The sequence below is a fragment of the Melospiza melodia genome, chromosome 6, assembly GCF_035770615.1.
Source record: "Melospiza melodia melodia isolate bMelMel2 chromosome 6, bMelMel2.pri, whole genome shotgun sequence".
Classification (NCBI taxonomy): domain Eukaryota; kingdom Metazoa; phylum Chordata; class Aves; order Passeriformes; family Passerellidae; genus Melospiza; species Melospiza melodia.
This window is the reverse complement of record NC_086199.1, coordinates 17,395,906-17,409,144: the sequence shown is the minus strand read 5'-3', so window position 1 is coordinate 17,409,144 and position 13,239 is coordinate 17,395,906. Positions and strand designations below refer to the sequence as shown.

Genomic DNA, 13,239 nt, shown 5'->3' with positions numbered 1-13,239 from the left:
TACACAGATAGTAGTAACAAGAATTTCTTCTATGTAAAATTATATATTTATGTAGAGAAGTACAGGCCTGGCATGACAACAGATGCAATAACATGCCATATGGAGTAGTAAAGGCATGGGATGTTAAAATACAGGGCACAGGCTAAAAGTGAAAAGCACACTGAAAGACCAAGACTAAAAACTCATTTATGGTCAGTTAAAGACATGCAGACACAGGAACTGGACAAAAATATTTTCATAGGTGACAGAGCAAAGAACAAATATCTGAAATACGTAGTTTGTGCCATATATTGGAATACAATGTGGGCTTGCAGACCTGAGAAGAATGACAAAGGTGTAAACTGGGCAGGCAAACATATTTAAATAACCCAAAGTAGATGCTAGAGAGACAAGACAACATGAATATTACACTCCTTCTGGTGAAAAAGTCAGGATAATGGAAATTCACTCTACCATGCGTGCCTTGAACCTGTGAGCTTGGGGACTGAGAAGGTTGAGAGTAACCACAGAGAAAGGGATAGGTAGTAGGAGGTGCATAACAACTGCTTTAAGACATTTTGCTGCATAGTACTTTTTTATCTCTCTTTTTTTTTCAATTATTAAATCTGTATTAAAAATAATTCTTTAATTAAATTGCTAAGATTTTAGTATATAGTAAAGATAAATACTGGCTTTAAGTATCAAGTGGGTCTCCTTTGTAGCCAAATAAAGACTTTGAGCATAAAAGCTCTTAACAGGTACGTTAGTAGAATAATCCAGAATAATCCATTGTTCTTTTTTGCCACATTATATTGAACATTTAAGATTTTTAATATTAATAAGGCATATATATGAATGATAAAGAAAAGGATTCCATTTTCAAGCTGCAAGTTTGTTAAAATTAGTTCAACATGTATATATGCCCCTATTATGAGCATTTTGCATACCTACAAATCAACTCTACTTTCACTGAAAGGTAAATGACTCTGGTGGGGCCCTTTACTCTTCATGCAAATCAATTACTGGTATTATTCCTTCCTTGTGTTCTGCATAGCTTGAATACACTTGTTTTCAATTTTACATCTCAGAATATGTTGTGAATTACATTCCATAGCATAAAATTTCCTGCTCTGCATGGTAAGTAGACAAGCTAAGTATCATGAATGTGCCCTTAACTCTTTTCCTACCTCCCTTCTGTTCCTGCCTTTGTGACACTAGGCACAGACTTGGCTTATTCTGCAACATCTTACTTAAACTATAAGAAAATAACACATGCAACAATGCATTCCAAATTAAAGGAACCAGTCTGAAGCCAGCACTTTCGCCAAAGAGAAAATTTTATTAATAAACATAAGGAACCCTTTTCATTTAACAACATCACAGAGCTCTGAATATACAAATTAAACTTTTTCCCCTTGTCTCAATATTTACCTATGCTTTACTTTAGATTTGGAATGCTTTTTTATGTTGAATTTCCCTGTCTCCATTACTGACTGTACTATGGGGAACATCACAGTGCTCACAGTATACAAACTGCATTTATTCCAGATGAAATGAAACTGAGGGTATGCTCCTGGCATGCACCCAAAGGACTCCACCCTCTGTTGACCAGACTAGAATTGGGCCAAGTAACCCCCTCAATACAGATAGTGGGCCCCCATCATAAAATTCCTGCTCTACAGACCTGATATCTTTGTGCTGTATTTATTGCTAATACACAAATAATTTTAGAACTCACATTTGGTCAGTCATCACATTTAAAAACTCTTAAAGAACTAAGTGTTGTACATTATTTTACTTAACATAAAAGAAACATTCTGAAATTATGTTCAGTCACAAAATTTAATTTTGATCTCTGTGGTAAAAAGAGGGAAGAACAAGAAATGTATCAACAAATATGAAATATGCTTCATTTGTTACAACAATCTATTGTAATATAGATTCTGTGTCACAAATACATGAAACTTCTCACAAATATCTGTGACAAAAATATTTCTTATGGCTTTCTTTTCATACAGTCTTAATCCAATTGTACAGATAAATTTAGGACAAAAGCCTTAGCTCTGTTTCCCTAAATAAAGCTCAACATCCACACTTCTGAGCCAATCTCACCTTGCAAGAAATCTCACCACTACTACCTTGCAATATACACTCCTGTTTAACTAAATTTCATTGAGACAGCTCTTGAACACGCATTTCCTGATTAGAAGAGAAAAATGTAAAAGCAAATAGCTTTAAGCTTCTTAAGAAACAGTACAGGCAACAAATTATCTTATGTACCTGTTATTTATTTATTATTATTTTAAAAATACTAGTTATAAAATTTATATTAATTATTGCATTATTTACACAATAATTTGTGTATAATCTTTATTAATAAAGGCACCGAAACAATAATGGGTGCTGAAGCTTTTATCTTCAGCTGCATGATAAAATCTAATAATTTCAATTAACTGAAAGAACAAAAAGACTTCTATCCAGGAATATGGATCAATTTGTTAATCTTACCTGGTGGCTTCAAATAAGATTTTTTCAGATAACTTAGAAGAAACAGAATTGAAAGCTCTCTTGAAGTCTTCAAAAGGCAAAAATCCTCTATCTTTAAGATTAGGAATAGGCAAGAGAAAAATAATGTAAATTAGGGTGTTTTTTAAAACTACTTAATACAATGTTTGCATGCAAGCTAATCAATTCCCAGTTTTGAAATGATGATACACTCTAAGTTACTGCATTAGAAAAATGTTTTAGAAAGGCAACTATATAAAGATGAACAATCTAAAACAAATTTTATACTGACTATTCCCTTTTGCCAGTGTGAACTCTCCAAAAGTAATGTGCCTCCATCTACAACTCTCTTAAAGTTTTCATTTTACAAGTAGACATTTTGACAAACTGAACAAACTAATTGAAAATTTGAAATTTGCAAAGCTTTGAAAATAACTATAAGATATTCAAAATTACTTTTCAAATCTACCATTTTCATTGACAACTTGGATAATTTGAACATTGTGTTTTAATTTTTTTTTTCACAAATGTTACAATCCACTTACTCAACTTATTAGTTCAGTTTAATCCTGCTGAATGCATTATATCAGTGCAATATCAGCTGATCAATCACTCAGGTTATGAATTCACTTCCAGACTCATCTGGAAAATAAAGCATCTCAAACAAGGCTACTGTAGACCATAGCAAGGCAAACAAAAGCACAGTGCTTGAAACAGTTAAGTCCTTTGAAATAACCCACTAAAAATAACACTTGAAAAGCTACTTTTAGTTCATGGCAAAAAGCTGAATGCATGCTTATCAGATCATCCCAACATCTGATCTGCCATATGTTTCACTTTCCCTCTTTTCAAAGACCATAGTCCTGTCTGAGATCAGGAAGAAAAAGGCAGAGGATCTGAAAATCCATCAGCTCAGAGGTTTCTGATAAAGTTTTCCCTTTTTCAGTTTGGTGATGGCACATCCTTTGCTATTTAACAGGAATGAGAAAGAATCTCCATATCTACTTCCCAATGAGAATGAGAAAAAAACCCCTCGTTCCTTTGGTGTCCCCTCCTTGGTCTGTCATGAGAAGTCAAAGAAATCTACAGCCACGAGCAAGGGAATTGGTACAACCTGTGGCATAAATGAGTGGGGAAATGTGAGTCACAGAGACATAATGAGAGGCAGTATCAGCAAATAGGAGAGGGGAATGGCCAGAGATTTCCTCTAACAGCTGGAGGAGCTGCTGCTACCACAGACAGAGCTGCAGCCTAGAACACTGCAGTCCACTGAGCCCGACCTCATTCAGCCACATCAACACCATCTTTATTAGCCTAGTAGTGCTTGATTTAACTTTGCTGCATCCAGGACATCTTGTCTTTTTATTTCCTTTGGGTGTTCTGTTTTGCTTAATCGCTTCAGAATTAAATTAATATTTCAAATATTAAGAAGAAAAAATCCTTATAGTGCGTATCAAGAGCTGTAAATATTTACTTGTTTCATTACTGTATAATGGTGCAATCTTCATTGTCCTCATAAAACTTAACAAACTTTTCAAATAATGGATCTAGAAAAATGTAAAATTAAATAAATCTCCCTGCCAAAAAAAAAGCCAGTTTCATTTTCCTCCTTAAAAATATGTACGACTAAGGTCTACTGATTATGAATAGTTTTAATTATAGAAATAAAAATAAAACTGCAATAATAACCTTCAAAGTTAGAGAATAATCATGAAAACATTTCAATATAGTTAAATTTTTCTCACATATTTTCTATACTTGAGTATAATACTTCTGTTTACCTTTACTTTTTTTTTGTTACCTGCCATCTGATGTTTCTTTACACTGGAGAGAAACCTGGACTTTTCTAAGCCATTTGCATGCCATGGATAAAGATCCATGCTGCATAAACAATCTATCTGGCATCATTCCCAGAAGCCAAGTCTGAAATAATGTATAACCCCAGCTAGAGATTCCTGTGAAACCCATAATAAAATCGAGTGTAAAACTGAATTGGTTATTCCTTCTGTATGCTGTGTGCAAGTCTTGTACATTTATCTTTACCTTTCTAAGGAACAGAAAATTAAAGAAATTAAAATATAAATCTTGTTTGTAAGCTCTGAATCGACCATTTATTCTAAAATCAAAGTGAAACAAAAATTAAGAAACAAAAATCTGACCCACAAAAGGTCTCTCCAAAAAACATGTAAAAATCCTGACACAAAAATTCAGCAGATGCATGGTTTTTTTTGAAAAGGGATCCCACTTCAGCTCAATGTGTAAACACACATTAATACTCTTCTCACATAATTGCTGATATATTACTTATGTTCATTTTAAACAAATTACTTTTCTTGAGAAGATGACTGTGTTCTACAGGAATTTTTCCTTTATCTAGTAACATAACAAAAGCTCTGCACTTCTTTTCCTTTTGATTCATTCATATTCTCTTCCTCCTGCAGTGGTTCAAAAGCACAACTCCTTCAGCTCCACCTGCTGTCTCAATTTAAATCTGTCAGTGTACAGATTTCCAGTGCCTTTTTGCTTACTTCTTCTTGAAAATCATATATTAAGAACTATTACCATCTCACTTTCCAGGATTACACTGTCTTGCTGCTTTCAACTACTAGGTTCTGTACATGCACCATTTCTATAATAACAGAGGTTGCCCAAACATGCTGAACTTGCCTGCATGAGCACCTTTCCATTCAATTGGATAACTATGGAAGGGAAATTATAAAAAAGGCAGTATAAGCTTTCCATCCATTTATTCCTTCTCTTTCATAGTAACATAAGAGCCCAGAAAATGACAGTATACAATTTTCCTTTTATAGAATGACTCCTATAATAGAGTCCCACCCACTCATTGATTTGGAGAGCTGCCGATTCATGTGCTGCTAGAAAAGGCTGCAGAGCTATGTCAACACACAAAAAGGACAGCTTAAAAATTATAAAAGCCACTAGGTATTAACAAATCCATGATCTATCTTTTTATCTTCACAGTTTCTGATTCAGACATTCATGTGCTTTTTCTCCTGGAAAAAAATCCCAAACCAAACAATCTTTATTTTGTATTTGTTGCCTAAATTAAAGATTTACCAGAAAGGGTGTGGCTTAATGAGCATGTGTTCTAGCATCATAAACAGAACCAGCTTCCCTAATGCCTTTCAAACATATTGATACAAATACCTGTGGAGTCATGTGGCAAAAGGGAAGACGGAATTTAGCAGAAAAGCAACCTCAGTTTTTTGTAACTTCATTTATTTATATGAATAATTTATCCAATAAGACTTGCCACATGACCCTACAAACCAAAGTTTGAGCATAAATTGGTAATGTCAAGGACAACAAAACCCAAGCAGGACTATATAAATGAGAAGCTTATTTCTTGAATTATGATGTAGGAGTCCAGTATTTTCCCATGTTAATAGTGTGTTAATCAGTATCATTATCAAAAAATTCATAGAAATTTTCATCACCAGCTTGAACACTCAAAGTTACTAAATACTTTTCTCTGTCATTAATCAATATAATGTTGCTATTAAGAAATGCCACTTTGAGTGGCAAGAATAAGTTCAAGCTAAACCTAACATAGAAGCACTAAAAATATTACAGAACTGTATGAAATGTCTTTAATAGCCATGGTCAGCTCATTTACAGAATGAAAGATCAGAATCATGGCACCATTTAGGTTAGAAAAGACCCTTAAGACCTTTCAGACCAAGTGTTAACCCAGCACTGCCTTGTTCACCACCAAACCATGTCCCTAAGCACTGCATCTACATGTGTGTTAAATAGCTCCAGAACCTCCACTGCTTCCCCAGGCTTCTGTCCCAATGCCTCACAGACCTTTTGCTGAAGGAATTTTTCCTAATATCCAGTCCAACCCTCCTCTGGGGCAACTTGAGGCCATTTCCTCCTGGACTCTTGCTGGTTGCTGGGAGAAGACACCCCCACCTCCTTTCAGGTGGTTGTAGACAATGATAAGGGCCCCTTGAACTTTCTCTTCTCCAGGCTAAACAACCCCAGATCCCTCAGATATTCCTCCTGTGTCTGACTCTCCTGACCCCTCCCCAGCTTCGTGATCAGTACATATTATTACAGTAGCAACTATGGCATTTAAGAAAGAAAATATTTTATTCTAATTAAAAGAAAATCATCTTTTTATCCAAAAAAGAACTATATATGTAGCCCTAACAGAGTACTAATCAATATCAAAATCTCAAACTCAGTAGTTTTAAACAAAGATGCTTAACTTTGTAGAAATGAGTTCTTTATACACAAAGGAACTGTAATATTCAAATCTAACTTCTGGAGCATCAGCACCCACATCTGTTATTTCCTCTAAACAATGAAAGAAATTTCTGATTTAATATTCAGATTGGAATTTACTGAAGACCAGCTGGATCAAAATTAACTTGGTAAATCTGTCTTAAATAAAAACTTCAATAAAAATATAGAAAAAAATAAGAGGAAATGCGAGAAATATTTGCATCATATATGCTTCTACAGCTTTTCTGTAGATTCAACCCATCTTATTTTATGCACTATATATATCCTTTAGTGTCTTTCAGCAGGTTCTTACCTCACAACTTTACCTGACAGGAACACTGGAGTGACACATATTGATTAGCAAATTTCCAAGATTCACTAATACTCACTTATATTAGTGTGTCATCAGAATTCATTTATAGTACAAAAGTAATAAGCTAAATTACATGAGGAAAACAGTAAAAAAAAAAAAAAAAAAAAAAAAAAAGATTTTTCAGATTTAGGAGGTGACCGACCAAGAGATGCCTGCAAAACATCTGTAAACAATGTAAGGATCAGAAAGGGAGTATATAGACAAATAAAGCAGAGAGGTCCACTTTGAGCTATATTATATTGGTTTTTGATGTGACTGCATGCTCATGAGTCTAAACCCTTCCATCTGTGTTATCAGAGTACAAGACTGCACACAGCTGCAGCACTGAGACAGCCACCTGAGGGGATGGGAGCAGATTCCAGAGCAACCTCAGCTTATTCCAGTCTGGAGAAAGGACAAGCCAAACATGATGAGACCACTTAAGCTAAGGCTGCATGTTCCACCATGCCTGCAACACCTCCCCATGACCATGTCAGATAGAGAAACAGACAGGGGGCCCTGTCTAGAAAGCTCTGATGAGATGTGCCAGGAGAGCAGCTGGAAGCAGCCTGGAGCTCAGACTGCCCTTCTCTGCCCTGGCTGTCAGGGTGCCCTGCTGCTGGCACCTCGTTCAGCAGCAGCTGCTGACCTGCTGGTGTCCTCCATGAAGGCACAGCCTTGGGTCAAGGAAAACCCTGGACATTGGGGCCTGGCCTCCCAGGAACACTGCAGGGAGGGCTTTTACTCAGGTCTAAATGTAACAGTACCAGCAAGGAACTTCAGCTTGGAAATGACATCTTTTAATGACTACAATTCCTGCAGTACCCTTTTCAGCTGGAAGACTAAATGCCAGGAGCTAGTTAGCTGAATGGTTGCTGAAATATAAGAGCATTTTAGATGACTTCAAATAATTGTGGGGAAAAGAGGATCACTGATCCAAACTGTCAAAGAATGAAGAAATAAAAGTCACGTAGACCTGATTCCTACAACGTTGCTAGTTCCCAGAAATGACAGCATTTATATGCAGATATACATACAGTATCAGTTCAACAATGAGTTTAATCTCTGGTTACAGTTTTCCCAGTTATTTGCCTCATAAGGTTTAATTTTAAACATTAAAATTACATAAAGTTCAAAATTTCTATTAACAATCCTACTAAAATAATATTTTACTCACAATATAGCATTGACATAACAAATTATTTAGAAAAATCAAGCAGAATAGGAATGTGATTCAAATTTTTAGAGCTCAGCTTTTCCAAGAAAGAGTTCATTCCTGACATCTAGTGGGTAAAGTTAGTATTACTTTTAACTTTTAGAATAAATGCAAACGTGATCAAAAAAATGCAGCAACAATTAACTAAAAAATTCAGTTGCTTGACTGCAGTTGATGATGTTAAGCAATTGCCATTTCTACTGAAAGTACTATGTTAGCAAGTAGTGCAGCTGAAAAACAGTTTCACCTTAAGAAATAATGAATGCTATTCCCCATGTCTTGCAAAAACAATTGAAAGGACTCTCCTTGCCAGGGCTGTTCCTAATCGTTTCCAAAAAAAAAAAATAGAAGGGCTGCTCCTGTAGCCTAGGATTTTGTGAATTTTGACAACAAAGCAGTTGCACAATAACATGCTCAAGAACTGGATCCTAACAATTGACTTTTAGGACTTCAGCATCTGCATTTGGTTCCTCTCTGGTGCACAGAGAAAGTTGTGTTTCTCAGAAGCAGATTAAAAACCACACACATGTTGAAAGGAGCACACTCAGGATCCAGTCATCAGCAAAAGCAAAACATGAAAACGTGGCTGTGCTACAAACCTTACCTAATGCACACTAGCAGGAGCCACAAAAAGAGAAGTTTCTGCCTCCCCAGGGACCTCTTAGGGATCTTCACAACGAGCAGTAATTGGGTAAAGGGCAACAGTTGCTGGAATTGGGCCCACTTAAGGAGCAAGCAAAACCACGAGATGACAGAATCAGCCCTAGAACAAAGGTTTCTTAATTAATTTTTGTGCAGCTGCACAGACCAAATGGTCACAGTAGTGCCTAAAGCCACAGCAGGTGTGACTTGGCACCTTTTCAGGGAGAAATAACTAAACCTGCATCTCCTGTTTCCCAGGAGTCCTCTACTTGCATTCTCCTTCCAAGGAGATGCCATCAGTGACTCATGCACAGAGCCTGCTCTTGTTTAAATGCCTTAAGCATGTTTTGAGCACTCCTGCTGGAAGAAACATCCAGGGAATTTGACAGAACACTTAATTTTAGATGGTAAAAATAGCTAGGAGAAGATAGATAAGGAAGAAGCTGAGCATTCTGAGATTCATAATTCAGCAGTTAGGGCTCACGTTAGAAGCCTTAAGCATTTTTAAATCTGGCCACAGTTCATTGAGAAAATGTTTACCCACAGCTGAAATGCATCACAAATTACTACTCTTATAGTTTACTAAAATATTTTTGTGGGTTTTACTCTAAATTATCATAGACACAATTTTGTTTATGACCTTGTCAAGACAGTTTTTGTAATATATGTGCTTAATTTGAAAATAATAATAATAATTAGTCCCAAGTGGTCATTAGGGAAGAAGATTGCTCAGGCTGAAGAAGAAAGATGATTCAGCCTTTCTATACTTTACATATATAATGCACTTTATAGTAAATTAGTCTCATTTATTGACATGCCATGAGAAAGACACACACACACACTGTGTGTATTCTAAAATCTTTTGTGTTCTTCATACTCTTTTTTAATTCACTTGTACTTACTTGAGTAGAAATACGACTTCTAAAACTACATCAAGCCATACAAGATATCCTGTGTTTTCCTCTAAGCATGGAAACACATTATTTCTCTCAATCTTTCTTTTCTTAAGATTTCTGTACAGTTGTAGATTTACATTTGAGAAGTCATGGCTAAAAATGTCCAACTATTACCTGAAACTACAACCAGATATATTTTTGAGAACATGCTTATTACTGAGACATGTAGCAGTTTCACATTTACTGAAACGACTGAATAAAGAATTGAATGTACCACTAACAAACACCAATAACAAGCTCAGTAAGTCACTTTTTATATCTTGCACACATGTGAAATACAATACAACCTTCTACTCATCACAGCCTTCAACAGAAAAGCCAGGGGTTTGATTATTTTCTTTTGGAATAAATACGTGCAAATTAGAAAATTACTTTTAGAATTTGTAGGTATTTCTGTTTACCACACCTACAGCAACACACTCCAATTAGTGTAGACCAGTGTTCTCAACAGTGAGACATCTATAAGCTGGATCTTCAGAACATAAAAAAAGTATATACCTTTGAGGGTTTCTAGCAAATAAAACATTACTAGACCAACTGTAGAGTCTTCTCTGCTTAAATAGCCCTTGCTGTCTTCATTGCACACTTCAAAAACCTACAGAAAGAAAGTAATTTGCATTAAAAACAAATAAACCTAACCTAGGATTTTTTTATTTTGCTTAACTGTTATAGGAAAAACAAAAGAAACACTTGTTGAATCACCTCTATTCATCTACTCTGTTCCAGTAAAATTGAAACTGGGCAAGTCCATTCAGTTTGGGATTTTTAGGTTAAAATTTTTCATACTGCTATATTTTATGTGCTTATGATTTAAAAGCTTTTTGCAAACTTAGAATACATAGTACAGACTTCTGGGAAACAAATCACATGAAATTTGCTTCTACCAGACCATACATTTTTTTCTTGAAAAATGCCAGATAGGTTTAATTCTCATTAAGCCACTATACAGACAGGAACTATGAGGAGAGAGTGCAATGAAAGTGTAGTCAGAAGCCATCAAATTTTCTGAGGTACCTATAGAAGACAAAACAGCATTTCCAGAGAAGAGACTACACTCATAACATAGGAATCCATCCAACATTCCTGAGAGCTTTTCCCACAGAACACCTTCAGCAAGGGTTGATAATACGGCATCATATCTGACAGTAGCGAAGGTTTATCCACAGAGCGTTTCAGGGAAAACCGCTAAACACAGCTCAGCAGACAAGCACTGAGGAAATTTCACAAACCAGCTGAATTTTTAGGAAAGCTTTTCTAAGAGTAACCTGCCCTTTTCACTGCGTGTTGACACTTCCAGAATTTGTTAACTGCAGCCACAAGCCTACAATAAATTAGAGTAACGAGAACCGAGCGCTCAGTTCACCGCAGCAGCCGAAGCGCGCTTTGACGCGGGCCGCGCTCCTCCTTTGATTAATGTCCCACCTACTTTCCTCCTCTCCTCGCCGAAACCCTCACGCAGTTATCTCGTTAGCGGGGCACTTCACACACAGCAATTAACACCGCGCTGAGCGAACCATTATGCAAATTCCGCACCTGCCCACAACTAATATTAAGGTCCAATGAAGGCTCGTTAGAATAACTCGGCTCACTGAGACGCGCCGGCTTTGGCGGCGGAGCCCCCGGAGCTGCCGGGCCCCCTCACGGCGGCCGCGCGCCTTTGCCTCGGGGGCGGGGCCGCGCCGGAGGGGGCGGGCCGGGCCTGGGCCTGCTCCCGCTCTCGCTCCCCAGCGCGGGCGCTGCCGGACGGGCGGGCGGCGGGCCGGTGAGTGGGTGCTGGCGGCGGGCAGGCAGGGCGGGCGGCGGGGCGGGCGGCGGGGCGGTGAGTGAGTGTTGGCGAGGGGCCTGACGGGCTGCAGGCCCCGAGCGGCTGCCGGGGCTCTTTGGTGCCGTGGCCCGCGCGGCGCCTCCCCCGGCCGCGGGCACCGCTTTCACTGCGGGGCGATGGCGGGAGCCGCGGCCGCACGGCCCTCGGCGCGGTGGGGGCGGTGGCTACCGGGTTCTGCCGCCGGGTTTAGGGGGGAGGCACAGCGGAGGGGCTCGCCGGGGGCACGGGGTGACGGGGCGAGGCCGCGGTCCCGGGGTGTTGCCGCGGGGCTGCCGGAAAGCGCCGCCCCGGCTGGGCCCGGGCTCCTCAATCAGCTCCGCAGGGCGCGCTGGGTCGCTCAGCCATGGGGCAATATCTGTGTCGTTCACATCACACCTCTGATTTTTAGAATGCTTTCCTTTATCTTAGCCAGTTTTCCATGTGCAGGTTTTCACATTTGCTGCTTCCTATTTGGTTGCCCTCATTGCACGTGTTTCTTTGTTTCCTGGGCACAGAAGCAAGCCTTGTACGCTGGGAAATTTCCCGGAGCTTCAGCCAAATACCGAAGCACAGTTCTTCAGTAATAAACAAGTGGGAGCTAGGAAGGGAGACAGGCTTGACCATAACAGAAACGTTCAATTTTTGCTTGGTATTTTTTCATTCCTAGGAACATGCTTCAGGAGGGTGCACACGGTAAATGGACAGTGTCCAGCAGTGATGAAAGCGCCGAGGAAAATTCGGACAGTGAAAAACCATGTACATCTTCAGTATCGGATGCTGCATGTGGTAGTACTAGTGGACCACAATATCCATGCTCTGAAGCTAGGAAAGCTGCTCACAAGAGAAAAGCTTCCCCCGTGAAGTTCACTGATACAAGTCTTTCTGCAGAAGCGCCTCCAGCAGTAAAACAGAGACCAAGCCAAGAAGGTTCAGGTTGGTGGCTTTCTAGTAGTGATGAAGAGCCTGAAGATCAGCAAAAGCATGTCCACAAAGAAACAGTGAAAGAAGAAAAACACGATGTGTCCGAAGAGCATCCTTTGAATCTTTGCAAAGATGACAAACTCTCAGAGAATCTGAAAGAGGAGGAGTATGATGTAACACCCAGTGAAGCCCAGGATACCTGGGATTTGGTGACTGGAGGCAGTCCTTTCAGGTTTTTTCTCACTAAAGTCAGAGGAATTGAACGGAACTATAATTCTGGAGCCCTGCACATAAAAGGTGAACAAGTGGCTTCTACTACAAGAGGGCTTTGGGGTGAAAGCAAGGGAATGCTTATTTTTAGTTTGTGGGTATTTTTAAATGCAGCTATTTCTTGGTGTTGCTGAGGTTTCGTATTCTGAACGTGCAGGTTTGTAGAAATTGATTCTGTTATCTGGACCTTTCTCTTTTAGAAGTATAGTGTATAAAACATTATCTGCTGATACTTAATTGCAACTATTTAGCCAAGGCAAGTCATGCTGCTTCTTATTGCTGCTTTCCCTGTGAGCTAGTCTGGGGAAAAGCCCCTGTGGCTCTTAAAGGGGTGTTTTACTTG

General features: G+C 38.7%; 1 protein-coding gene across 1 annotated transcript in view; it reads left to right on the top strand.

The window, feature by feature from the left end:
- The first annotated feature begins 11,596 nt into the window (after positions 1-11,596).
- The window catches only part of TDP1 (tyrosyl-DNA phosphodiesterase 1), a 35,872-nt gene continuing 34,229 nt past the window's right edge, over positions 11,597-13,239 (top strand). Inside the window, exons 1-2 of the mRNA XM_063160131.1 lie at positions 11,597-11,663; positions 12,373-12,923. Of these exons, the coding sequence (XP_063016201.1) occupies positions 12,377-12,923 (547 nt within the window). The 5' untranslated portion in view covers positions 11,597-11,663; positions 12,373-12,376. The remainder of the gene's footprint in view (positions 11,664-12,372; positions 12,924-13,239) is intronic.